This window comes from Heloderma suspectum, chromosome 1 (assembly GCF_057233095.1).
Source record: "Heloderma suspectum isolate Gila_16-S chromosome 1, 16-S_ref, whole genome shotgun sequence".
Classification (NCBI taxonomy): domain Eukaryota; kingdom Metazoa; phylum Chordata; class Lepidosauria; order Squamata; family Helodermatidae; genus Heloderma; species Heloderma suspectum.
In genome coordinates this window covers 81,108,798-81,136,722 of record NC_139458.1, presented here as the reverse complement: position 1 = coordinate 81,136,722, position 27,925 = coordinate 81,108,798, and the positions used below count along the sequence as shown (strand labels likewise).

General features: G+C 45.5%; 1 protein-coding gene across 1 annotated transcript in view; it reads right to left on the bottom strand.

The window, feature by feature from the left end:
* Positions 1-27,925, bottom strand: part of MYBPC3 (myosin binding protein C3) — a 110,061-nt gene that overhangs the window by 15,143 nt on the left and 66,993 nt on the right. Inside the window, exons 17-23 of the mRNA XM_084848975.1 lie at positions 26,133-26,239; positions 21,164-21,193; positions 20,898-21,034; positions 15,246-15,329; positions 13,706-13,865; positions 10,058-10,162; positions 5,473-5,661 (exon numbers count right to left, since the gene is read on the bottom strand). Of these exons, the coding sequence (XP_084705101.1) occupies positions 5,473-5,661; positions 10,058-10,162; positions 13,706-13,865; positions 15,246-15,329; positions 20,898-21,034; positions 21,164-21,193; positions 26,133-26,239 (812 nt within the window). The remainder of the gene's footprint in view (positions 1-5,472; positions 5,662-10,057; positions 10,163-13,705; positions 13,866-15,245; positions 15,330-20,897; positions 21,035-21,163; positions 21,194-26,132; positions 26,240-27,925) is intronic.

Below are 27,925 nucleotides of genomic sequence, written 5' to 3'. Positions count from 1 at the left end.
TCCGTGGTCATGTGGCCGGCATGACTGAACACCGAGGTGCACGGAACGCTGAACGCTTCCCGCCGAAGCAGTGCCTATTTATCTACTTGCAATTTCTTGCTTTCGAACTGCTAGGTTGGCAGAAGCTGGGACTGAAGACGGGAGCTCACTCCGTCACGCAGCACTCGGGTCTCGAACTGCTGACCTTCCGATCTGCAGTTCAGTGTCTTAACCACTAAGCCCCCACAGCCCCTTCTCAAAAATGTAGTTACCTGTAAAAAGAATCCTTGCAATGGATTTTACACTCTGGAGGAAGTTCCACAAAACTTGGACTATGACAAAGAAGGCCCTATTTTGTGCTTTAGTTGATTAAATATTGATTTAACCCAAAGCAGGGCCTCCACAGAAGATAATAAAGGGTGGTAGGATTCACATCAGGAGAGGTAATTAACTTGTACGGTATGCTAATCTCCTATAGAGCTTGATACATTAACAGCAGCATCTTAAATTGCGATTGGAAGCTGACAGGTAGTCAAGACTAGGGATGGTGGAGAATTCCGCCATGGACCCCAATGAGTCTGTGAGAATCTGGCCTTCGGAGTCCGTGGCAGAATGGCACAACTCACTTCCGCCACCCTCCAGAATCCTCCTCTGCCGGATCCTCCTCGCGGTGATCGTGCGGAGCTGCTGGCCAGCTCCGTAGTACCAGCGATACGGTTGCCATTGCCGTGCCATATCGCTGGCTGAGGGCTCACTCCGGTGTCTGCTATGCCATTTGCAGCCATAAAGCCCTTAGTTTAAGCTAAATGCAGCCATTTGCAGCTGCATTTAGCTTAATCTAAGAGCTTTATGGCTGCAAATGGCGTAGCGGACACCATTTGCATCTGGAGTGAGCTCTCAGCCAGCGATACGGCATGGCAATGACGGCCATATCGCTGGCGCTATGGAGCTGGCCGGCAGCTCTGTGGAATCACTGTGGAGCAAAGCCAGCTGAGGAGGATTCTGGGGGGAGGACCGAATCGCCTCTCCATTCCTGCGGAACCCTCCCGGAACAAAAGGTCGGGGTTCCGCACATCCCTAGTCAAGACTTAGGGCATCTCTACACCAGCCTAAAATACTGCATTTAATACAGGGCTTTCTGCTTCCATTTTAAATGCCGGATCACGACTCCCTCTTTCACCCCCTTCCTTTCCCCCTCCCCTTCCCCCCTCTTTCTCCCTGTATCTGAGTCTTCCATTATCTTTCATTGATCTCGCTCCTCTTCTTGCCGCTTTAACTCTTTTCATGGAGGAAACAGAACACAAAGGGGTGATTTGTTAGCTCATTATCTGTGATCTATTTAAAAATGGAACAAAGGGCATTTAGTGCAGGAGACGCCCTGCAGGGTCACAGCAGGGTCACGGCATCATGTAAAGAGCCCGCAAATGTCCGTGAAAGAGCAATCTCAACTGCAGGATAAAAGCTCCGTGTGAAGGAGCCCAATGTATTTAGAATAGGATTTATATGCCGTTGGTGACTGGTCAGGAGGAGGGCTGCTGCATTCTTCACCAGCTGCAGCTTCTAGACACTCTTGTAGAGTGTAGATTGTAATGGTCAGTCTGCATGGTCCGGAACAGATCCATGTGGCAATTAAGGCTGGGATATGACTTTATCAGCATAATGTTATCTCTGCTGCAGAAATGGTGCTAGCAGTAATGCTAAAATAATCTCTGTAACGAATTCTTGTGACACCAAGGTTAACAGCTAAGGGTAAAACAGGAAGGGACAGCAAACTGGTGTCTGGATGGCTCTGGGTACCACTTGATGAATGCATTCCAGATCAAAGGCCAACAAAAAGGCTAGCAAAATAATGTGGGTACATCAGTTGCTGTGATTATAAAAGTCTAGACAGCAATATTAAATAAAGTGCCTCACAATCCTTATTTCATACATATATTCTACTCTGGTGCAGATACACCAGGATAACTAGTATAAAACTTCTAGAATGAAATAAAATACCCAAAAAAGGAATGTATTTTATCATTATATCCTTTGTATTTTTGAACCTCACTACTGGAAAATGACTGCCAGTGAGTCCTCTATACCCCATGTACCCAACAAAGAACATCAGTTCAAAGCACTGGACATCCTAATACTGGACACCCTAATACAGTCTAGTTCTATATGCCCTGAATTCAGTGAATGCACAGCAAAGGGGCAAATGAGTTGGTGTTATGAATTCAGCTTGGTGTGCCTCTTCATTAGGAGTACACCAATCTTCTGTCAGCTCTAAGTGTAAAACTAGGTAATGCTCATATTATCACAGATGTGATTGAGGGCTTCTCTTCGCCAGGCTTTTATCCTGCAACTTTACCAAGGCTCCTGCTTCTGGATTCTTTGCATGATTAAGATTGGCCCTTTAAATGCACTTCCCTCTGTTTTTGTCCGGGGCTTTCCTTTATCTGCAATTTTCATATGTTTCATTATATAGCCACTAGATGGCGCTGTGGTATAGCTGCTGGTATAGCTGATGGTATAGCGCAACTGGTCTGTCATTACACACTGAGATTCAAATCCCCATTTTTAAATAGCTCGTTATCCCCATTACAAATAAAGCCACGGAAATAGTCACAAAGCACAGGAGGTTGATGATGTCATGTAAAGGACCTGCAAACTTCCGTAACTAACCAATCTCGACTGCAGGATAAAAGCCTTGTGTAGAGAAGCTCCCAGTTTCTACATTCACTCTGACAGTATATAGAAGAGACCACTGAAATTCCACTGTGCATGTGCCCCAGGTACGACACGCCAAAGACACATAAGCCTGGGTCCCCTACTCACCAGGGGTCCTCGTTTGGGCCGCGGCGTGGGTGGTAAGCCAGGAAGGCTCTGAACGAAGGGGTCCAAGGCTGCACCCAGCTGCTTATGGCCGTGCCTCCCACAGCCCAGTGTGTGTGGGGGGGCTGACGGGGCAACCTGGGGGCACAGGTTTTCCCTCCAGTCTGCTCCTTGGCTACTTCAAGAGGCCACGGCTCGGGACTCCTCCCCACTCTGCTGCCTCAGACTTGCCCAAGCCACTCTGCCCTGAGTGAGGTTGCCAATTGCTATGGACTGCTGTCGGCCACTGGTTGATGGGGCCGGGAAGGCATTCTACCTGGGGAACAACCGGCTCGTTTCACATGGTTTTCGCCTTCTTCATAGCAACATAAGTTGGTTTAAAAGTCAATTCTTAAGCATCATTGTCACAAGTTTAGTGTGGATGGCATTGGGCTGGATCCAAGTCAAGGGGAAAGGGGGTACATACCCCACTCCACAGCAGAGGGCGGGTCCCTGGGGGTGGGCCACAGGGCTCCAGCCCAGCTCGGGGGTTGGCATGCCAGTGCCACTCCCAGGGGAGCAGGGGGTAACACGTGAATGGCCCACGCCATGGCATGGTCAACCCCTGCTCTGGTCAAAACCTCCCCTTTGCAGCCACCCAGCATTCGGGCTGGGATGTCCGTGGGTTAGCAGGTGGGCAGGCCGATGATCAGAACCAGCCCCATACCACATCAAACTCTATGCTATAACCAATCGTGGCCAGTTTATAACCCAATATTGTCTCTGTGTGGTTATTGATAGACCCTCCTGGACAATAAGTGCTCTGGACGCAAGTACTAATGCATCTACCATCGCTCCGTTGTGGTATGTGATGAAGCACATATGTTTCATGTGCAGTAGGGACAAGCTTCATCTGTCTGCTCTGTCAGCCATAGCTGTGTAGGAAGGAGGAACAGGAGAAGAGTGTGTGTACATAGGTGTTGGGGGGGGTGTTTCGGAGTCTTAGGTGAGTGAACCTGGAGGGTGTAAGAGTGTGTGTGTGTTTAAGTGGGAGGGAGGGAGGGAGAGAGGGAGGGGAGTGAAGAGAAATTGGGCTATGTGAATTTTGTGTCTTTTTATATAGTGTGTATATAGACCAGCAGATATTTGGGTTACATACGAACTACCCCAATAATATACTGTGTTTACTGATGACAGAAATCACAAATTTATTTGTGGGGGTAAGAGAAGTGCAAGATTACCTGTGGGTTCAGAAGTCATAACCATTAATATATGTGAAACTAGATTCCAGCACTACCATTGTTTAAAGTTTTCCTGTACCTAAAGACATTTGGAACGAAAGAAGTGCCATTTCCATCCTTTAGACTCGAGTGTGCAAAACCAAAATGTTTTTTGGCAAAGCATTTCACCTAAGACTGCAAAGGACCTCCTTTGATTATCTGTCATTTCGCACAAAGGAAATCGTTTTGGTTCAATCACATACCATTTCGATTTTGTGGAATAAGGGAAAACACATTTCAACTAAGCCATTTTTTTGCCATGCCATATGTGTGCTTATCATAAGTCCAGCAGTGCTGTGATATTTAAACATATTGTGGGCATTATTTTAAATATTTCAAACATGCAGAATGTTCCGTACAACATAACACCAACTTAAAAAATAAATAAATCACACAACAGATGGAGAGCCTAATGTTAGCATCCTGCCTCATGGTGTTGCAACAAACACATTTTACTCATTTGCTTTCCCAAAGCTACATTTAATTAAAGCCAATCATTATAAAAAGCAGGTGCATCACACATAGGAGGAGTATAGATGTGAGCACGTTACCACACAACACATTTTACAAACCCAGTGCCTCATCTCCAAACTTGTTGGGTAGAGCCTTATTTCTCATAAAGTAAATAATTTCTTATGCCATGAAAACTTTGGACCTTTTAGCTCAGATGCTTCCTGCAGGGGTTCCTGTATTTCTTCTCTCTCCACAGGGCTATTATTGAGCAGTGGTTGAAGATCAGAGTTAACCGTCTCCTTCTAAAGTTTATCTTTCTCCAATGGTCCATCACTGAGGTCTTGTAGTTTCAAACTGTCACCTTCAGAAAGCTTATTGTCTTCTGCTGACCCACCACTTCAGTCATTTCTGTTACTGTGGTACCTCAACCACTCAGCTGGTTCTTCCCCCTGACCCCCCAAGCCTCATACAGTTTGCCCTTAGTTCAGGGACTGATAGAAACACTGCATGGTGAAGGTCATAGTAATTATATAAAGACAATAATTCCATGGATATTTTCTTAATCAAACCTTGCAGCTCCATGGGGTGTGGGGGGTTAATAGAGCGCTGGGTGGTATATTATGATATTTGCACCCATAAAAGAATGGGAGAAGTTGAGAAGGAAAGGGAGGTCACAGTCAATTAGTTCCCCTCTCTCATTGAGACCTAGCTTGTCTCTCACACTTCTAATTTTAACAGTTAGAAATTAATCAGCAATTTCATGAAATTAGAACCTCCCTGCTCCCATTTACAAGGAAGAGGTTTTTTTTTTAAAGTTAGATATGATAAAACAGCTAAATAACTAGTCAGCAGTTTTAAACATTGGGACTGTTTTTTGGAGAAAGAATAAGCCATTGTGTTTATATGGGTCTCTTGCTCCCCTCTCAGAGGTTTTAGAAGTAACGCTAGATATGATGACACTCACCGATTGGCACAAAGGGCTGAGAGGCATGACTGGGCCGGGACATGCCAACAGAGTTCACGGCGTAAATTCGCATCTCATAAACAACTCCTTCAATCATTCTCTTTGCTTCATAGGACAGATCCTTCAGAAGGTCGAAGTTCAGCCTCATCCACCTGTAGCTCTTTTTCTTCTTCCTCTCTAAGATGTAGCCTACAAATTGAAAAGAAACTATAAGGTGTAAAGAAACTAGCTGAGAAATTCTCCAGTCCCTCTCCATACCGCAGTCCCCTGCACCCCACAAAAAGGTTGTCCTGAGGGTCAGAGGAACCTTGGCAACAGCGAGTGTGTGGGGTTTTTTTGGGGGGGGGATGCTAAAAAGGGGTGGATGCAAGGAAACACAAGGCTTCCATGTGTTTGCACTAGGTTGGATGCAACCCATTTTTATGCTGTCAGAACCTCAATACTGATGTCTTTTTGAGATATTTAACAAAGAGTAAGGTAACTGATAATTGAATAAGAGAACAAGGAGAGGATAAACTCATTGCTTACAGGAAAGGCTATCTTTATTTTTATTCTTTCATCCCCAGTTCTTAAGAATAAGCTCTGCCTTAATTCACAACCTCTCTCATTTATCAACCAACCACAGCTTAATTTGCTTAAGCTACTGATATGCAGTCTGAGCCCATGCATGTTTACTCTGATGTATCCTACTGTTTTCCATGAGTCTGATTCCCACATAAACATGCACAGGATTGTGGCTAAAATAACTAAAACTTGACACCTTTCCATGGATTCAGTTCAAACCCTCTGTGGTCTAACTGTTTAGAGACATGCTGGAGCCCCTTCATGACCACTCTCCTATCCTGCCTAATGACTATGTAGGAGAAGCAGCACTGGGTTGCAGGGGAGACATAGTTAATGTAATTTTTTCAGAAGTGTCTGTAGGCATCTCAGCTGATGTTACATGATCCTGGAAAATGAATCATTTCTTTAAAAGGCTTGAAGGAATGGCCAATCATGACTAACTTAAGTCCCACTCATTTCAAGGGGTCTAGGTTGGATTTTAGCTGGACTATAAGGAAGGCTGAGCACTGAAGAATTGATGCTTTCTAACTGTGGTGCTGGAGAAGACTCTTACGAGTCCCCTGGACTGCAAGGAGGTCCAATCAGTCAATCCTAAAGGAAATCAACCCTGAGTGCTCATTGGAAGGACAGATACTGAAGCTGAAGCTCAAATATTTTGGCCACCTAATGCGAAGAGAAAACTCCCTGGAAAAGACCCTGATGCTGGGAACGATTGAAGGCAAAAGGAGAAGGGGACGGCAGAGGATGAGATGGCTAGAAAGCATCACCGATGCAATGAATATGAACTTGAGCACACTCTGGGAGAGAGCGGAGGACAGGAAGGCCTGGCGTGCTATGGTCCATGGGGTCACGAAGAGTCGGACACGACTTAACGACTGAACAACAACAACAACAACAACAAGGTTGGATTTTACCCATTGTTTACAGATGGATTTACAACTTGGAACAGCCACTTGCCACCCGTCAAAGATATGGATCAAGGGACCAAGTCCTGTGACAAACCCCGGCATCAACTCTGTTCTTCCATTTACTGTGATCTAATAGTCCTCATAACAACATCCAGACTATTAAGGGCTCACTCACCTACACATCTATTAAAAGAATACATAACTTAGCCACCAGCAAATATGTCATGCCTGAATTAAGAGACACAGTTTGAATATTATCAATGGGATCTTCTCAAACTGGGGAGAGGTAATGAGTGGGGTACTGCAGGGTTCAGTCCTGGCCCAGTGCTCTTCAACATTTTTATTAATGACTTGGAGGAGGAGGTGCAGGGAATGCTGATCAAATTTGCAGATGACACCAAATTGGGCGGGATAGCTAATACTTTGGAAGACAGAAACAAAATTCAAAGTGATCTTGATAGACTGGAGCGCTGGGCAGAAAACAACAGAATGACATTTAATAGGGATAAATGCCAAGTTCTGCACTTAGGAAAAAGAAACCAAATGCACAGTTACAAGATGGGGGATACATGGCTTAACAACACTACAAGCGAGAAGGATCTTGGAATTGTTGTCAATCACAAGTTGAACATGAGCCAACAATGTGATATGGCTGCAAAAAAGGCAAATGCTCTTTTGGGCTGCATTAATAGAAGCATAGCTTCGAAATCCCAGGAAGTACTAGTCCCCCTCTACTCAGCACTGGTTAGGCCTCATCTGGAGTACTGTGTCCAGTTCTGGGCACCACACTTGAAGAAGGATGCAGACAAGCTGGAGAGGGTTCAGAGGAGGGCAACAAAGATGATCAGGGGACTGGAGACAAAGCCCTATGAGGAGAGACTGAAAGAACTGGGCATGTTTAGCCTTGAGAAGAGAAGACTGAGGGGAGATAGGATAGCGCTCTTCAAGTACTTGAAAGGTTGTCACAGACAGGAAGGCCAGGATCTCTTCTTGATTATCCCAGAGTGCAGGACACGGAATGATGGGCTCAAGTCACAGGAAGCCAGATTCTGGCTGAAAATCAGGCAAACGCCCTGACTGTTAGAGCAATGGAACCAATTCCCTAGGGAACCAATTCCCTAGGGAGTTGGTGGGCTCACCCACACTGGAGGCATTCAAGATGAAGCTGGACAGCCATCTGTCAGGATTCCTGCACTGAGCACGGGGTTGGACTCGATGGTCTTGTAGGCCCCTTCCAACCCTACTATTCTATGATTAAAAAATACAAACATGCAGAAACCAGTAGGGGAACATTTCAATCTTCCTGGACACTAAATCTTTAGTCTAAGGGTAGCCATCCTTAGACAGAATAATTCTATGACTAATTATAGCAAGAAGATGCAGAACTGGAAATTATGAATGAATCTGACAACACTTCCCAAGGTTTGAATATTGATAAGTATAAGTGCAATGCAATCCTATATGCTGTTACCTAAAAGTATGTCTCATTATGCTCAACAGGGCTTGTACCCTAGTAAGTGTGTTTAGAATTGCAGTCTTACTCTACAAGTGATGGCAAGGACACTTTTTTTACTCTGAAATGCATCACTTCTGAATAATATTAATAAGTGGGAATGAGGCATGTTTTAAAATCCAGGGTACAGTAGCCCTTTAATTTAGGGTGCAATCCTATGCATGTTTAGGCAGAAAAAAGTCCTACAACTTCCAGCATTCCCTAGCCAGCCATACTGCCTGGGGAATGCTGGGAGTTATAGGATTTTTTAAATGTCTAAACATGCATAGGATCGCACCCTTACAGATGTAAAACTGGATTTAAGGATCTTTTGGTTCACATCCTTAGTCTAGAAGGCTATTGCCTACAAAAGTGTTTGCCTTTTAAAAAATAATTTAGACTCTATAGTACAATGGCACGTTTTGTGGTCTTTGGCTACAATCTCATACAAAGTTAGGCAGGCTTAAGACCATTTATTTTAATCATGCCAATGCTGTATGGGATTGTAGCCTCATCAGCTGGTACTGATGAGAGTTTCTTTCTGTCCTCCTGTCTCAATACTTGATATTCCCATTAGTGACCTTGTTCATCTTCCCTTAGTGAAATCTGTCCCAGACTGAAAGCTGCTTTGCACATGACAGCACTGATGGAGAAAAGAGATGAGATTTGTGCTTTCACTTTTTGTGTTTTCTGTGTAACATCTGAAGTTGGGAGAAATCAGCAGACATGTGGAACCCATGTATCTCATCACAGCCTACTACTTGGGACATTCCACAGGAAGCAGAAGACACTTCCTTTGTCACCATTTTTGTGTAATATGCTGTCAGGATGGAAACTGAGCCAATAGAGCCCCAGGCCCCCAGAGCAGTTTTGATTCTGAGGAGGAACAGCAATCCGTGGGAGAGGCACTCGCTCATCTCTCACAAGCACTGCAGCTGGCAGAGATTCCTCCTGCCAGCATTCCTGGGATAGATAGTGACCTTGACAGTGAGATAGCGCTGGAGGGGGGCTTGCTGGACACTTGGCACAGACGCAGGGAACGACGACAGATGGAGGGCGCGGAAAGGAGGTGTAGCGCTCATTTGGCGCGCAAACAACAGTCGCGTCCCGAGGACCCAAGGGAAAAAGGGAGGATCTCTCCCTAGCCCATAGGTTCAGAGTCTTCCTATGATTCTCCTTCAAACAGGGACCAACTGCCTTAACTGGAGCTTAGGCTACTCAGCTGTCTTTCCCCAGTGCTGTTCCTTGCTTTGGCGCTAGCGACTAGTATTCTGAAAGAGTCATAAAGTAATAAAGGAATAAAGGCTTGGAAAGAATTCCTCGTCGTCTGTGTCCTGAGTTGGCTATTGCTGGGGATTGCAAGAGGCAGCTAGGGCGCTCCTGACATACACTAAGCCATCCTTCAACTGGACAGGTAGTGGACATCTTGTCCTTAAAATGACCCCCCCCACTGCCCGCGAGATATATGAGCAGATAGTTCAACTATGCACGGCTATTTTATAATTTGGGGGAGTTTGTGAGCAGATAGAAAATTATTCTCAATCTTGCCATATATACTTAAAAATATATTCTGTTTAAATATTTTTTAAAAATATTAATTATAGTCTACAGAAATTCTTACCCAGTACTGGCTGTCCTCCATCATACTTAGGAGGTTGCCACTGGACTGTGCAGTTATCTTCACCAACATCAGTGATTTGAGGAGCTTCAGGTGGGTCAGGTACATCTGGAGAAAGAAAGAGATGTAAATACATACATATATAATTGTTAGCGGTCATTTCATCATAGAATTTCTTCTTATAGTTAACCTATGGAATTTGCTGCTACTGTAATGGCAATGGTAATGTACTGTACTGTACTGTATGTACTGTAATGGTAATGCTAGCCACCATCTTAGATGGCTTTAAAGGGGGGATTAGACACATTCATGGAGGATAAGGCCATCATGGCTAAATGTCATGATGGCTATATGCAACCTCTACATCCTTCTTCGTGGCCTCTGTGACTTACATCATGTATGGGTTCTGTGCCTGTGCAGAGCATCATTTGGAACATCCTAGAGCTGAGCAATTTTGGCGGGAGCTCTCCCTCCTTCTCCACTGTGCAGGCTCAAGGATGTGGCCCCACCATTTCCACTCGGTTCCTGTCATCTGCCACTACTGCCTCAGCATTAGGGTTCTTCTTTGGCTCTTGTGATTGCCCCAGGTCTTTGGAGCCTGCTGAGCATTTTCTGTTCCTTGTTCTGTAAATTTGCCCAGCCATTTTATCAATTCTCACTTCCACTGTCAAACTGCAGGCTCTGAGAAACAGATTGTCTCATCTAAGAGCCCTCCTGTGGGAGCAAGCTATGAAGATTGCCATTTCTGCAGGCTAAAATCAGCCTCTCCATGCCTCTTATTTGTTGATCTGTTCAAGGCCAGCCCCACTGATGTCCTTACTAATGTTGCATGACCGCCCACCAGGGTCCACACCATCCCAATTGGAGGCTGTCCTTTACTTGAGCCCAGAATTTTGCTGTTGGGATTGATATTGGTACCGAAGTGTGTGCCAACTCAGAGCCTGTCTTCATGGGTGATTTGCTGTGGATTGAGACCGTTTGGTGGTCCTTTGTGGCAAATGACATTATGGCCAGTCCGCAGCCACCACAGAGTTTACCTGGGGGAAGCCACATTTTTGCAGAGTACATTTACTTCATTGTTTTTCTTTAATTCAACCTGTGGTTCAGCTGCTGTGTGCCCATCCCTCTGCTTTAAATCCGGTATGATTAGGGCATTCCTAGGGGTGTGTCTTTTACCTGGCCGTGCCCTTGGTAACCTAGGTAACTAAAGTAACTCGCCTGCCTTTCCAACATATCAAAGCCCTAGAGTGCTCTTTCAAGCCTTTAGAATCACCCTGCACTTCATTTTTGCCAGTGGGAGTAATTAGCCTCAGTGATTATGCACTTCTCTGATGTTTGTGCTACTTCGCTTCTCTGATGTTGTGCAAAGTTGCTTCTCTGATGCATAAAATCTTTATCACAGTAGCAATCTCATGAGGTCTTGGGATCACAGGAGCCTGTCATTGCAAGCAGGGAGAAAGTGCCCATAGAAGGAGAAAGGGGGAGGTGGAAGCTATAACTCCACGACGGTTTGCTGGAATGGGGAAAAATGGAGGGGGGATGCTCTCAGGAGGAGCCTTCAGATGCTGCACTGGAGAATTGGGGATTTTGGCTTCTTCACAGAAATCTGTGCATATTGGGAAAAAAAGGGGGGGGAGGAATAACTCCGTGACAGTTTGCTGGAATGGGGCAAAATTGGGGTGGTGGGCTGCTCTCATGGAGAGCCATCAGATGCTACACTGGATAATTGGGGATTTGGGCTTCTTCAGGGCAAAGTTAGCATTTTCCCCACATCCCCCATTTTCCTCTTTCCTTTGGCATTAAACAGCTTCACATAAGGGCTTTATCACAGTAGCAATCTCCCATAGTCCTGGGGTCCATGGAAGCAGAGAAGCCTATCATTGCAAGAGGGGGAAAGTGGCCAAAGAAGGAGAAAGCAGGGCTGGAGCTAGAACTCCCTGAACGTTTGCTGGAATGGGGCTTATTTGCGCTGGCCAGGGGCTCTCATGGGGAGCAAGTATCTAGCCTGCCTCTTTAGCACTGTTTCTAGGCTTCAGAATTGTGAATTAATTACTCTCCATTCATAATAATGTAGTAGCAGGGGGGAGCCTGGACAGAGATGGGAAACAAGCTCTCTCACTGGTTGAGCAGCCCCTGCTGGGTTGATAACGTTCAGTTCTACTCCCCCCACCCAACCTGGATGTATGTTCCTTTCAAACACTGTGTGACCCGTGAAAACCGTTTTTTAAGGGTATGGTACACCTGGCTTTTCTTGCTTCGTGTGCCGCTGATGGACCAAAGCCAATTCCATGAAAATCTGGATAATACTCCAACGTGTTTCTCATTCTGTTGTTGTAAAGATCCCCCCCTCCCCCTGGTCTGAGCCCAAAGCATGCCCAACTCCAGTATGGTCTTTGGATTTGGATTGACTAAGAAAGTGATGTCTAAGTGGGCCCTTCAGCCTCATTTGAAGACCCTAAACAAGGAAGAAAAGAAGAATAAGAGGTAGGAGCACGTGGTCACTCCATCAGTCACAGTGACTGATGGAATCAGTGACTGAGACATTCTTGGTTCCAGCCCATGTGGCCACATTGGAGTTGGGACAGTGAGTCTTGGTACCAATCTCTTCTCCGCACCAATTCTGCAAGTGCCCATTCTGTTGCTCAAGAAGATGCAGATGGCCTCGACTTATGATCTGCATGATGTATGTTGGCAGAGACCCTGCAAATGGTGCAGGGAAGAATGGTGGGCTGCAATCCATCCTTGATCTTTGGAGAGTGAACCGGTTCATCTGTCCAAATAACTTCCACATGACCACTGTGCCTTCTATCCTTCCCCTGTGATGTCAGAGCGATTGCTTCACCACCATCGATCTGCGTGATGCGTATTTCTACCTCTCCTCTAAGTGTGAGTCACAGAAACCATGAAGAAGGAGAACAGGACACCTACCTGTAACTGTGGTACTTCGAGTGGTCATCTGTGTATTCACACAACCCGCCCCACTCCCCACTTTTGGATATCTCATGGATCTTTGATCCTACCACTGTGGCAGGCTGAGCAAGAATGGCAGGGCCATGTGCTCGAGTGTGTGCAACAGAGAGGGAGGGCTCCTGCCAAAATAACACAGTTCTAGCATGTTCTAAATAATACTCTGCGTAGGTGCTGAACCTGTATGCGTGAGTACACAGATGACCACTCAAAGGTCCCAAAATGACCGGGAAAAATACCTCAGAAGCATGTTTGCCATATTTGGTTAAGAAGTTTATTACTCGAGTCTATTCTTGACTCATTCTAGGTCACAGAATTACAACTGGTATCAGGAGAGAATTCCCAGGTTGCAACCTAGAGAATGATGCTATACCCTTAAATGCCCCCCAGTGAAGCAAGAGACTCAGCAGTTATCTTTTCTCTTCTGCTTCCCAACCCAGCCCCTGTTGGCGCTTTCGGCTCTGCCTGCTGCATGACACACCTGGAATTCTACTTGCTACAACAGACAGGGGAGGGGGCAGATTAGGAGGGTACTGAGCAGGAGAAGCCATAGCATCCTGCTCCACTGGAAAATTTGATATTATCGCGCCAGTGGTTGCAATCTGGCAGCCCAGCATCAGGCTGACCGGGAGAAGGTTGGTTCACTTGTACCGAGGCCTTGGAATGTGCCTCTCTCTTGCTTACCAATAACTTTTACAGTGATATCAGCTGCGTCTTCTCCTGCTGGATTCTTTACCGTAACCCTGTAGACGCCCTCGTCTTCCTTCTCAGCTCCTTCAATGGTGAACACACAGTGGTCTTCATACATCTCCATGCGGACTCTGCCTTTGGAATCTACAAGGAGCTGTGAGAAATGTTTTTTTTAAAGGAACATAGTCTGAGTGGGATGTTGGAAAGAAAGCCTCCCATGGCATTTTAAGTGGTTTGCTACAGAGTATAACTGGGGATACCTTAGGGGTACGTGTGTGTGCATGTGCGAGAGAGAGGGAGTCTCTACATGAGTGATTTATTGCATGCTCGTGATTGGTCACTCACAGAATTTTGCGGGTCCTTTACGCGACGTCATCAACCTCCAAGATGCCTTGTGCACATTTTCCCCTTTATTGTGCTTTCAAAAGATCGGAGATAAATTAGTAATAAAAGTTAATGGCACCATATCAGCAGTGTGTAATGCTGTCTTAGCACCATGAACTTGCTGAGAAAGGACTTCCTTCGATTCAAACCATATGTTCTCTCGATCACCAATCAGAGGGAGAAGAGAGTAAAATGCCTTCCCGGGGGAGACAGATCTGATTCCCCACCCCACCAAGCTCAGAATCAACGTCCTCTGTGGATTCAGAGCACCTCATTAAGCTCAGTGGGGCTCAGTCCCAAGTAAGTGTGCCAAGGGTTGCAGGCTTACAGCGTGCTCTTATGTCTACTCAGAAGTAAGTCCCACTGACTTCAATGGGGCTTACTCCCAAGTAAGTATGCCTAGGGCTGCGAGGAAACAGTACAGCACAAGTTAAGCGAAGAAGGCAAGACTTCCCCCACCGACCCACCTTGCTCCTTTGCACGCATGACAGGGAGGGAGGGAGGGAGGCGCTTCCTCTATGCAAACCACGTGTCTGCTGTGTAAAGAAGCCCATCCTAACCCCACAAGGAAAGCGAAAGCAGAAAGCCCCAGAAAGGATGTGGGTTTTTTGCTTAATGTAGAGACATTCAGGCTGCCTTTACATTAAAGAAAACCCCCACAGTCCTCCCGTTGTGAAGCCTTTTGCCATTTACAGCAGCTCCCAGACAGCAACCACATAATTGCTGAGAGGGGAAGCTTTTAATTTTCAAGGTTCCATAGAACCCAATGAAACAGCGCCATCTAGCAGTTGTTTAAATCGCATAACATTCTGACTTAAAAAGATAGCTCATTAGTTCTGGATCTTTTTGAGATGGAATGATTAGGAAATACCTCTGCATGTGCCCTGGAGGTTGATGATGTCATGAAAAAGACCTGAAAACTTGGGTGCGTGAGCAATCTCAATAGCAGGATAAAAGCTCTGTGTGAAGGAGCCCCCAGAGAGAGAGACAGGGAGACAGAGACACACAAACAGGCAGGCAGGCAAAGATGTCTTATTTTCCGTTTTTTAATTTCTTCCCAACTTGTAAATTTCTGAGTGCTTTACAAGATCTCAAAATGTTTGTTAAGAGCCAGATATCTGTTCGACTATGTGAAGAATGAAAAACTTGCCTTGTTGTCATTACTCAAATCTCCACACGTGCCCGTAGGATCTGTAGATTTGGATTTGTCATTTATTAGCACCATGTCCTTGTTCTAGAAGAGACACAGAGGACAGAAAGAATTAGATTTTATTGAACAGAACTGGATAAACAGTTCTTGTTACTGGGTGATCCTAGACAGCTGCCTACCACACCATTTTGCGGAGGGCAGCCCTTGGGCAGTAGCGGGAGGTGGGAGCAAGTTTTCCTTAGCGCCACCGTGGCATACATCCATCAGCTGCACGCAAGAACAGCAGCTGGTGAAAGATATAGGGCTTGATAATATAGAAACACCTGGCAATGGCCAAGTATTCCTTCACCAAAATCTCAGTGGTTATGTTCTGAAAGGGGAAATGCAAGGCCTAGGGATCAAGTCCTTCAACATGCTTCAGCATGGCTGTGGTTACTCACTGATAAAGTCAAGACACTCTGCACAGGCTAAAAGGCACTCCTCTTTTCTTACTACATTGAAACAGTTCCATGGTGAAGCCCCAATGAGAAGAGGGTCAAATTAAACCCTGGCCTCCCTATGGGGGTGTGAGGACTGATTGTGGGAGATGTCCGTTGAGTAGACTGGGCCCCAGATGGTGAGCTGGGACCTACTGACTGGCTTAGGTAGGGGAAGATATCAGCAGCAAGATGACGGCACATCAGACTTCAATAATCAGGGGTGGCCCATCCATATAGGTGAAGTAGCTGGTTGCCTGTTGCCTAGGGATGCCAAGTTAAGTGGGGCGCCAAATTACAGGAAAAAATACCAAAAAGAAATACAAATAAAATGACAAAGATGTCGTTATTTCAATTTCCATTTGTGTACAGAGGAAATATGACCAAGGCTGTCGGGGTGAGCGAGGGACCAACTGGAGATGGTGGGGCTAAGTCAGGCCACCCACCCACCTTTGAGACTCGGTCCTCCCTCAGATGATATTCTCCTGCTCCGCTGCTGCTCCCAGTTGGAGGCAGGGAGTGAGGGCTCCCCCCTCCCAACCAGCCACTCCCTTTGCCCTCAGAGGGCTGAGCCTGGGGCTGGCGGCACCTTGCTGTCCATGTCACCCGAAGGATGCAACCAGGACCCTTCTTCCAGGGTTGTGCTCATCTCCTTTGTTGTTTTTATCTGCCCCTCTGTGCTGATACAGTGCTTAATAAATAAATAAATAACCATTTGGGGCGCATTGTATTATAAATGATAATATTTCTGCTTCCGAAGGTGTGGGGGTGGTGGCGGCGGCTCTTCATTAAACTGAAAATAGGGGCAAAATGTTTCCCAGTTTACCAAAAACCTCAGCCTAGATCTGCTCCTGGGGTTTGGGAGCGCCAATTGCTCGGGGTGTACGGATTACTCACCCTGTTCCGGGTGGGGCCGTCTGCTGGGGGGGGAGGCAATCCGTCCCTCCCCCCCCCCGAAATTCTCCCAGCCGGCTCCGCTCTGCAGAGCGCCTGCAGAGCCGCCAGCCGGGCCCGCCCGCAGCCGGACTTCTGCCCGCTGCCGGGCTGCAGCCGCAAATGGCAGCCGCCATATGCGTCCCTGTGTTAGTCGTGATAGGCTACGTATATATTTATGTAGCCTATCACAGCAAAGAGTAGGGACGCAAATGGCGGCCACTACACCATTTGCGTCCCTGCTCTTTCCGTGACAGGCTACGTAAATATATACATAGCCTATCATGGCAAAAGGCAGGGACGCAAATGGCGTAGCGGCCGCCATTTGCATCCCTGCATTAGCCGTAATAGGCTATGTAAATACTTACATAGCTTATCATGGCTAAAGTAGGGAGGCGAATGTAGGGATGTACGAAAGTCACTTACCTTTCGCGGATTCTGTTTATGGTTGGGGGGGAGGCGTTCCGTCCCTCCCCCCGGAATCCTCGCCGGGGGGGGAGGCACTCCATTCCTCCACCCCGGAATCCTGGCTGGCCGGCTGTGCTCTGCAGGGATTCTGCGGAGCCGCCGGCCAGCTCCGCCAGCAGCCGGACATCCGGCCGCTGACTAGCAGGGACGCAAATGGCGGTGGCCATAGCCGCCGCCGTTTGCATCCCTGCAGTCAGCCGTGATAGGCTACGTAAATGTTTACGTAGCCTATCACGGCTGACTTAAAACAACAACAACAACAACGCGCGTATGCAAATGTGTTCTTGTGTTCCTTATTTTGTGTTCCTACATTTGTGTTCCTTATTTTGGCACGTCTTAGTCTACGTCAAGATTTACGTAGACTAAGACGGGTTTTTGCACGGGTTTTTGCGCGGGTTTTTGTTTTTGTTTTAAAAGTCAGACATGATAGGCTACGTAAAGATTTACGTAGCCTATCACGTCTTTTTTTTTTTTTAAACTGGAAATTGCAGCGGCGGCCGCCACACCACTGCCACACCACTGCCGGAGCCGCCGCCAGAGCCACCGGCGCCAGGAAGATCTGCCCCAGGTAAGTCTCGTCCCGGGGGAGGCAGGCCGTTCCGCCACCGATTTTGGGGGGCCGAATGTGCTGGCATTCAGCCTCCCCGAGATCCGTGGCGGAATTTTCATACATCCCTAGGCGAATGGCGGCCACAGACCAGGGCAGCCATTTGCAGCTACAGACCGGGGCAGCAGATGGACCAGACAGCCGACAACAGGTAGGGTCCGTCCCGGGGAAGTTTTGCAGGGTGGCGGGGGGAATTGCTCCATTCTGCCACGGATTCCGGCTCATTGGAGTCGGTGGCGGAATTCTCTAACATCTCTATCAATTGCATGGTTCGCCAAGGGCACCAGTTGCTGGCAGCTAGCCTAGGGCCGTCCTGTCAATAATAAAGGCACAATGACAGACAGTTGGATAAGGAAAGGCCACCAGGCCCAGCATTAGAAAGCTATTGTGATATTTTCTGGAGCACAAAAATGCCTTTGCAGAGATCCGCCTACTTAGGGTTGTCTAGTCTTTGAGAAAGGAAGTCCTTTATTATTAATGTGTGTCTGTTAGGAGGCTGCCTTCAATACAGTCAATCTATTGATGTATCTGGCCCACTATTGTCTATGCTGAGTAGTTTCAGACAGGACTTATTCCCAGCCCTAGAGCCAGTGGGGACTGAATTTGGGGCCTGCTGTATGCAAAGCATGTGCTCCCGCAGTGAGCTATGGCCCCTCCCCTTCAGGGGGATTTCTTGAAATGGGAACAAGATAAGATGGCAACCTGGTGATGATGCAACATAATAAAAAGGTATTAGAAGTAAACTGAAATAGCTAAAAAAGTGATTTAAGAAAAGCCTAATGGAAATTGGAAATTGAAAGCTGAGTGTGCAGAATTAAATTATTCAGAAGCACCTTTAAAGTGCCCCAGTGTGTGTGTTTTTAATTATATACTAATGCCAAACACATTTACTTGGGAATAAGCATCATTTTGTTGTAGACAAGGATAACATATTTTTAAAGTAAAAATAATGGAACAAGCATCTGCAACCATGTACATGCTTACTTGGCTGCCCTCACCTCTAATAAGTTTTTAAAAATAGCAAGAAAGGGCGCTGCAGCAAGCAGCGACAGGCCTGGTGGGTTCCTTCGTGCCCATGCTGACCCAGGTGCCGACGTCAGGCCTGTTTGTCGCTGCCCCAGCACCTGCCCTCCCTGGGCAGCGGGGCCCTGGCCTCTGGCCCAGATGCACTGCTAGCGAAGATGCCTGGTAGGAAGGTCAAGGCCTCAAAGCAGCCATGCAAGGCTGGGGGAGCACTCTGCACGGTCCACGGCCAGTCGCTTTGCTCCACAGCACAAGGGCTTGGAAAGAGGGAAGAAGCCCATTTGGTCTTAGAAAGCGCCACAAGAGGTCAGCCTTGTGCTTCACAAATACAAAAGTTGTCGTGGGCCATGAAAAGATCATAACATACGTATTTATTTTTTGTAGTCCAGAATGTCCCTTTGAGCCTCCTGCATTTTTTCCAAATCCATAGTACTATGTGTTTCATTTTATGTGTCAGAATCTTGGAGCCTCCTGCAGATTGGCCAGTAATTAGGGGTAGTCATGTGTTTTCTAAATTCATAAGAACATAAGAAGAGCCGTGCTGGATCAGTCCAAACCCCATAGGCCCACCTAATCCAGCATTCTCTTCCCACAGTGGCCACCAGATGCCTATAGGAAGCCCACAAGCAGGACATGGGTGCAATAGCACCCATCCACACAATCTAAGCTTGCAAGATAACATCTTAGGAACACAGGAAGCTGCCTTATACAGAGTCAGACGGTTGGCCCATCTATCTCAATATTGTTGACACTGACTGGCAGCGGCTCCCCAGCGTTTCAGGCAGGATTCTTTCCTAGCCCTAGCTGGAGAGGTACCAGGGGTTGAACCTGGAACCTTCTGCATGCAGAGCAGGGGCTCTACCACTGCGCTACAGCCCCTTCGACTTGTTACAGAATGTCCAGTCAAGATGCATGGAAAAGATGTTTGTCGACGGCCTTCACAAAACAGGAGACCCGTTAGAAAAAAGGAAGTTCCAAAGATGACTGTTTGCAATATACTCTTTTTCCCCACTAGGCAACAACGGACAATTAGGCAAGGCTGATGGTGCATACGCCCATGTTCTTTCATGTGAGGTGGTGTCAACACCACCATGATTGCATCCCCATCCCTGGGCATGCTGTTATGATGCTTGTGGGCACTACAAAGAGAAAACAGACCATTGCATATCCAGAAATAATCATCCTTTCTTTTATGCTTTAGGAAGAAACATTTTTAAAACACTCAACATTGCATTTACATCCTACCCTACCACCCCCAAAGCCCTTAGGGTAGCTAACAGCAATAATAGATCTATCCAATATCCAATATCCAAAGAAATAATGACAATTAAACTAATATAAAATTACAACAGCTCAATAAATGATACATAGAGCCATGATCAATCCCCCCTTCTTTCTTTAGTTTCCCCCCAAATATATTTTGTACTTGGTGCAAACCTTGGGATTCCCCCAGGCCTGCTGATACCTCCCTCTTCTTCCTCCCTCTTGGGGTGGTACCATTTTGGCTACATAAGCAACAGCACTTACACCCTGAACTTCAGAAATAGAGGGAACAATCCTCAACACACTCAGAACTAGGGATGTTGGAGAAATCCACAACTCATTCAAATGAGTTCAGATTTCTATGAACCCGACCTGCGGATTCTGCAGTGGACCAGCTTTTCCCGAGTCACCCAGACTTGCGGACTGGTTTTTAATTTTGGGAGGGATTTGCACAAATTTGTATTTATGCTAATGTGCACTTGCTCAAGTGGAACTAAATTCTCGTACATCCCTCGCCCCCCGCAAATCCGATTCCATCCATAAGTGGACAATGGAAAGAAAGATGCCTGGCAATCCGCAAAACACAGAACAGATTTAAGAAGAAACATATATCCCTACTGAGAGCTAAGCTGTGTTGACTTTGGATTTTATTTCCAAATAAGCGTGTCTTCTTGGAGTGGTAAACAGAAAGTCTCCTCATTATGAATTTTTATTTTAGAAAACACATTCACATTAATGTCATATTCTTTGCAATTAAGATTTTATGTGTGTGTGTGTGTGTATTTAAAATCAAGTAAGAATTTTGAAATAAGACATGTAAGAGCAGAAGTGGCTGGCTGAGCCACCACCTTGGACACCATGGCGTTTTCCAGGCTGTGTTACCTTGTTTATTTTCTGCCAGATCACCGTGGGTACTGGATCTCCTGATATGGGTACATCAAGTCTCAGCTTGTTTCCTGCCACCACAATAATGGTGTCAGGAGTCTGGCTCACGCAGTCCAGGTGGATTTTGGGCGGTTCTGCAGCAAAAGCATAGAAGCAAAGCAGCATTTTCCAACATAGCTGAGCATTATTCTAAAATGAGGAGGTTTTTTTTTTAATGTAGCCCCCATTTCACTGACTTGTAGAATAGCAAACTGTACTCTTACCTTGCCTAGGCACAAAGTCAATCTTAATCTCTAGAAGAAGAAAAAGGAAAAGGGATAAATGTACCCAGAGGTTGTAAAACGGAACCAATCATAAGCTTAATTAAAACAAGCTCCCAGTGAGTAACCTGACAAAGTAAGGAGAAGCATGTGGTGCGTGTGATGACAGGAGAAAAATGGAATTACAAATCAAGGAAGAACAAAATCAATTGAATTATGTTAAGTGTTCTCGATTTTTGCCTAAAATTAATTTTTCCTCTCAGTGTTTCTGGTGACTTTATGCCAACAAATTGACTGTATGGTATGTGAATCTCAGGACTGACCCTACCATAAGCCACGACCCTACCATGAGCCATGGTGAACCACATGGCTTAGGCGGCAGATCAGGAGGGGTGGGGAAATCATGGCCATAGGCCATGCACAGAACTACCTGCTAGTACCACCATATCACCTGTCTGACGCTGTTGCTGTTAACTTCAAACAATATTTATTGCTACAGGAAAGCTGTCAGCAGAAATCCTACAAGGCTCTCTGGAGCAGGGGCCCATGCCTCACTGTTCCTCAGAGCAAGGCATTGTGGGTGAGGCGGAGCCAGAAAGCACCTGTGCTACCATCACTTTGCCACAACAGCAGCAAATACAGTTTCACACTTGTTCAACTTGAAACAAAGTTGAGACGGTATTTTAAAGTTGAACAAATTTAAACAGGATTTTAAAGTTTAACCAACTTCAACCAACTACAAAATCCAGAGCTGGGCCAACCAAAATGTCACAAAGGAGCGTGCAAACTTTTGAGTTTTCCAGAACTCTTAATCAAGCTGTATAATACAAAAAACAGGGGGTGGGGGAAACACAAAAAAAAGTACAAAAATTAGGCCAGATGTTGTAGCCACGAGATCTGCATCTAGACCCAATTTCAAGATGGAGACTGCAGATTGAATGAATTAGTCTTTGCTAGGTGCTGTTTCTATTAAGTTACACCTAGTTTTCTGGGATGACGAAGCAATGGCTGACACCATTTTTTAAATAATAAAGTCTGGCTGTTACCCAGCTCTCTCTCTCTAGTCTTAAGTAAAACACACCATTGTGGCAAAGTGGAAGCAGCAGAGGCACTCTCCAGGGCCACCTCACCCATAGTGCTTCACTCTGAGGAAGGACCCCTTCCCCGGAGCACGGCACTGCGGGGCAAGGTGGTCCCAGAAACCATGGCAACACCCACACTGCTGCCACTAACACAGCCATAAAAACTATTTTAAGTGGCTAGTCTATGTGGGAGGTGGCAGAGGAAGACCACCTCAAGTGGTGCAGTGTTTTGTACCAGCCCTGTGTATATTCAGAACTATATGTAGTTTATGTCTGCCAGAACACTCACTATCCTCTCATGCGCCTTTCATCACCCAGAGCTTCTCGCTTCTTCCTTTCTTCCTGCTCCTTTATGTTGGGTGAAATGCTGATCTTTACACAAATAACTTTCTTATGAAAGAATAAAAAGCTAAAGGTGTCCCCAACCAGTCGTGTCCGACTCTAGGGTGTGGTGCTCATCTCCATTTCTAAGCCAAAGAGCCAGCGCTGTCCGAAGACGCTTCCGTGGTCATGTGGCCGGCATGACTGAACACCGAGGTGCACGGAACGCTGTTACCTTTCCCGCCAGAGCGGTACCTATTTATCTACTTGCAATTTCTTGCTTTCGAACTGCTAGGTTGGCAGAAGCTGGGACTGAAGACAGGAGCTCACTCTGTCACGCAGCACTCGGGTCTCGAACTCCTGTCCTGCCAACCTTCTGGTCTGCAGTTCAGTGTCTTAACCACTAAGCCACCACGGCCCCACTGTGAAAGAATACAATCTAGCTAAACTTAAACACTTAGGTCCCATTTAGGTCCCATTCATTCCATTTCAATAGCAGAGATGTAAGCACATGTTTAAGGCTGCAATCCTAAACACACTGCCTTGGAATTAAGTTCCATCGAACTCAGTAGGACCTGTTTTTGAGTGGACATCGAAATTAAAAGGACACAACTGTTTAACTTTGGTTGGATCACACAGCGTGAGGAATGCATCACTTCAGGCTGCAGATGGAAAAATAAAATAATTTTTGAAGGCTCCCACAAATAAATGAGCACATCAAGGAGAGAACCATGCTAAATTTTCTCTCTCTCTCTCTCTCTCTCTGATGTGCTAGTATACTACACACAGGATGCTTCTTTAAATGAGGAAACAATTAAAACTATGTCTTCCCCATCCGCAGTTTGAAGTGAAGAATACTACCACCTCCTTCTGTATAATGTATAGACTGGTTATGAACTTGGGATGAAGTTACCACTCCATATAATGGCACTGGGAAGCGATGGTCATGATTGACATCACCATGAAGCATACAGGATTTCGAAGCCTTGTCAGTGCTTTCTCCGCTGTTTTTGAGTGCACATGTTTCTTCCATTCTGCTTTCCAGTTTGTCATTGTTACATCCTTCACCAGGTTGCCAATCCACCTTTTCTTTGGTTTAACTAAAAAGCTTGTGACAAATGAAGTTTTAGCATAAGTCTTCTGAAACAGTGGTTGACCATCTCATCTTTCCTGAGTATCATTCTTGTGCACTGGTTTCTGAGAGATTGATAGACCAGCTATGATTTAAAAAAAAATTTACGCCATGCCTGCAGAAGTTGGTCAGAGAGCATGCTAAAGAGATGTCTTTCAATACTTTGGCATTTTCATCTGTTTTGGTGGTGTTCAGCTTTCCTCTATCACCCTTTATGACCTTCTTATACACATACACACTCCTAAGTTTCCTTACATCCAAATTGCCATGTCTATGTGAGTGTGAGTGTGTGTGTGTGTGTGTGTGTGTGTGTGTGATATGTTAATTCCCATTAAGCCCAGCATCCATGGTAGTATTTGCATTTCTGTTGCTACTAACTTATTAAACATCTTTCATCTTACCTGCTTAATACATAATCATAGATCCGCAGGGTTGGATCCAGACTTGAACAGAAGGGCTCCTTCTGTTTGCAGAGTTGACTGGGATCCAGAGGAGGCTTCCCACTGGAGGAAGGGGGTGGGGCAGTGATTTTCTCCAATTCCCCCTGACACTGGGGGGCTGCAAGGGGAATGGGGAATTGGGGAAAACTGCTGGCTCACACCCTCCCTCCAGCGCCACCACAACTCCACTGAGTGCATGCCTGAACCCAACCCATTGTGCTGAAAAGAATTGGGAAATTTTCTAGATCAACAGATTAGCCCTAGGCTGGATTCTGCAGACATTAACTATCTTCCACAATTTATATCAATCCTTTTCCCTCAGCTAATTAACCATTATAGCTAGAACATAGGCTGTCACAAGCTGAAAGGTCCCAAAGGAAAGAAACTGTTTTGTGAAACAATGCTGATTGCTCAAACAGATCCCCCACCATCACCATTTGCTTAAATTGCCCAAATGTGGGCTTCTATTTCACTCTTTGTGATGTTGCAATAATGCAGGCACTCAGGCTAACTCTTGCACATTTCCCTAGCCACGACCATCTGTCTTATGCTTCACCATGTGGCACCTTCTTCTTAGCGATCAAATTCTCAGATGATATTAGACTACCCTTGCCCACCCACTGGCTTCAAGACCCACTCTGGAATTCCATCTGACTCAGGTTTCTTTCAAAAAAAGAGTTTAAATTAAAAATGAGAACCACTGTTTCTCCATTTGCTCATGGAGCTTCTGAATGGGGATCCTTTTTGTTTTTGTTTCAGTGTCAGGTGTACCAGTTGCACACACCAGACACTCATAAACTACTTGGGAATTGGATTGATTCCTGTTCCAAATGCCAGACCAGGGTCAAGGAAGGATGAGTGTGGATGATACTGTTCAGAACAGGGGCTATCATGTAACCCTGACCCCATGTTACTTGGTACGTGTTTTATGGGGTACCTATTATCGTCACTGCAGGTTTAAGTCTACAATGCTAAAACAGCCAGGGAGAAAATTGCCATATGAATAGAGCCCTAGGTTCCATATAGCACAACAATATTTTATGGGTAGTCTGATAATAGATTAAGGAGGCCTTTCTTAATAATTTGTAAATAATTGTTTTTTGTATGGTGGAAATCTACATTTTTTAATTGAATTTACTGTTTTGTGTTGTTTTGAGTGGAAAATAGTTCTCCATTGGTCTGCAAGCCACAACCACAATCCAGTCCAGTTTCCCACATACGGGCAGTGTCGCGGCTTATGTGTGCTCTTTAGATCTGTCCTTTTTGTCCACATGTAGCAGCATTCTATGCCAGTTTGCAGGCACAGAACATTTGCATAATGTTGACATCCAAAGCTCCCACCTACAAACCAGATCCATTAACCTTATCTGTAGGCCTTGCAGTTTGAAAGGATGGAGGTTGTATTATTCATCTTCCTTATGAACTGCCATAAAATAGTGCCAAGTTAATTGGTCAAATGGAGCTCCTGTGCACTTGAGGGTCTCCATTTATTTCAGTGGAAGAATGTTCACACAGACTGGCTCCCTCTGTCAGAATCAGGAGAGCAGCCATTCTGGCAGGAGAGCTCTTGCCTTCAGAAAAGATCACTGGCTTGGGTTAACTACCCAGCTATGTGTGTGTTTCCCATCCTCTGTCTCCACTCTCTGCTCCCCATTGTAGGCACATGTAATGGTAAGAAAGCAATAACATCAGTACTGCAGAGCTGTTGTAAATGTAACTGCGATATTGTATGTGAAATGATTTCAATAATCAAAACTGCTAGATAAATGGTATGATGATGATCTACAACAACAACAACAACAACAACAACATTTGCTTTTATGCTCAGGTATCATCAAGAGGGAATCTCCCATATCTTCATACAATGAATCAAACTACTTTGGTCTATCTCAACAACTGGATTTAATGCCTATCTATTAATTGTTTGCTTATTTAAAAACAAACAAGCCCTGCTGCATTCCTACCAGTTATTAGAAAGCAGAATCCAGAACACTTACCTAAAAAACGAAGATGGGCTGAGAGATTGTATGCAAATCCTTCAGGTACAAAAGAATAATCAGCTTCATCTTCTGGGGTTACATCATCAATGGTTAGTTTATGTATTCTGAAGAGCACAAATATTTTTGCTGAGACCATAGCCCCCTATACAGAACAAACCATCCCCAGATTGAATGGACGAGGTCAGAAAGAATCCCACATGCATATACGTTTATATGTCTAAAGATATAAATATTTATTTTCTAAATTGCAATAAATAAGTACAAAGAATATGACATCTGTCTATCACAACCTGACTCCCTATATGGCTTTTTGGTAAGGACCATCACTTGATTAAGATAAAATCAACAGTATGGTCTTGGGAGTATGCATTTTGGGAACAAGCCTCATTGACCACAATGGGAGTTACTTCTGAGTAGACACATATATGTTTGTGCTGGAAAAGACAGGGATGGGAAACAAAAGGATGGGAAACCAGCCCCCTTTCTAACCCGATACTGAGCAGGATCAGATGATCGAAGGTGGAAGTAGTTACTTCTGAATGGCAATAAACCAAACGAGAGAATCTCAGCATCAAATCGTGCTTTACAGCCTGTAGGGAATTAGTGCTTTAAAATGTGTTATTTTGACTGAGGGGGATCTGTGGTGTGTGCATTCAGGGGACAAGCCTCATTGACCACAATGGGAGTTACTTCTGAGTAGACACTAATTAGTTTGTGTTGTGAAAACAGCGACAAGAAACATCCCTTGACTGGGGTCATGGTGAAAGGCACACCCCTGGGCAGGGCTAGCATACCCAAGGTAAATGCATGGGCTAGGGCACACAACAGCTATACCATGGAGAACCCGACTTAAGGAAAAGAATAAGACTTTAAGCAGTCTCAGGAAATCCGGGTTTTCCCTAAGAAGCTCTGGGGGAGGCTGAGGGATGGCCATGACGTCATGTATCCCTAACGACCTCAACACACAGTTTGAAGTAATTTGCTCATAGAGACACCCCCCAGGTGAAAGAAGAAAACACTGGATGTGCACTATAACAGCCTGGCATAGTAACTACACGTGTGTCCCGCAGGAGTGGGGATAGGGCTCCATTGTGCCCTATGGGGATCTCTACACAGACTGCCGTGGATTGGATTGAGCCCTAGGCATATTACAGTAGGTGTTTGAGGGCATTTCATAAAGTAGCAGCAATTTTCAACATAGGCTGAATCTACACATAGCAGTTATACCATTATTATACCGTTATCATAACTATTGGTGCCCATTAGTGTCATGTGTACCAATAGTTATGATAACGGTATAACTACTATGTGTAGATTTAGCCATACAGCGTACTTCAATTCCCATACACGTACAGAGGGTACAGAGACAATCATATTACAGTGAATGCACAATCCCAGACAAATTATGTGAATGCCTGAAAACTCAGACACTCCTGTTTGTTGTTGGCAGTCACCTAAATGCAAATCAACAGCATTCACTAGTGTAAGTCTGAAAAGTGGGGAAATATATATCTGTTTTTGGACATTCATGAAATTCATCTGGGATGATCGGCGTTCATATGTGTATGTCAACATTCCCAGTAGCATAACCACAGTCTATATACAACTATTCGTAATGAATACCCATATACCCCACATCTATGTAAACACCCACAGAAGACAATAGGAGGGCATTCTCATGTATCTGTTTGCCACTCACAAGGAAGCTAAGTTTCTACTTCTAACTAACACCAGCACAGAATATTGGGTTTTATACCACCACCCCCGTCACCACATACTAGCCCACCCAA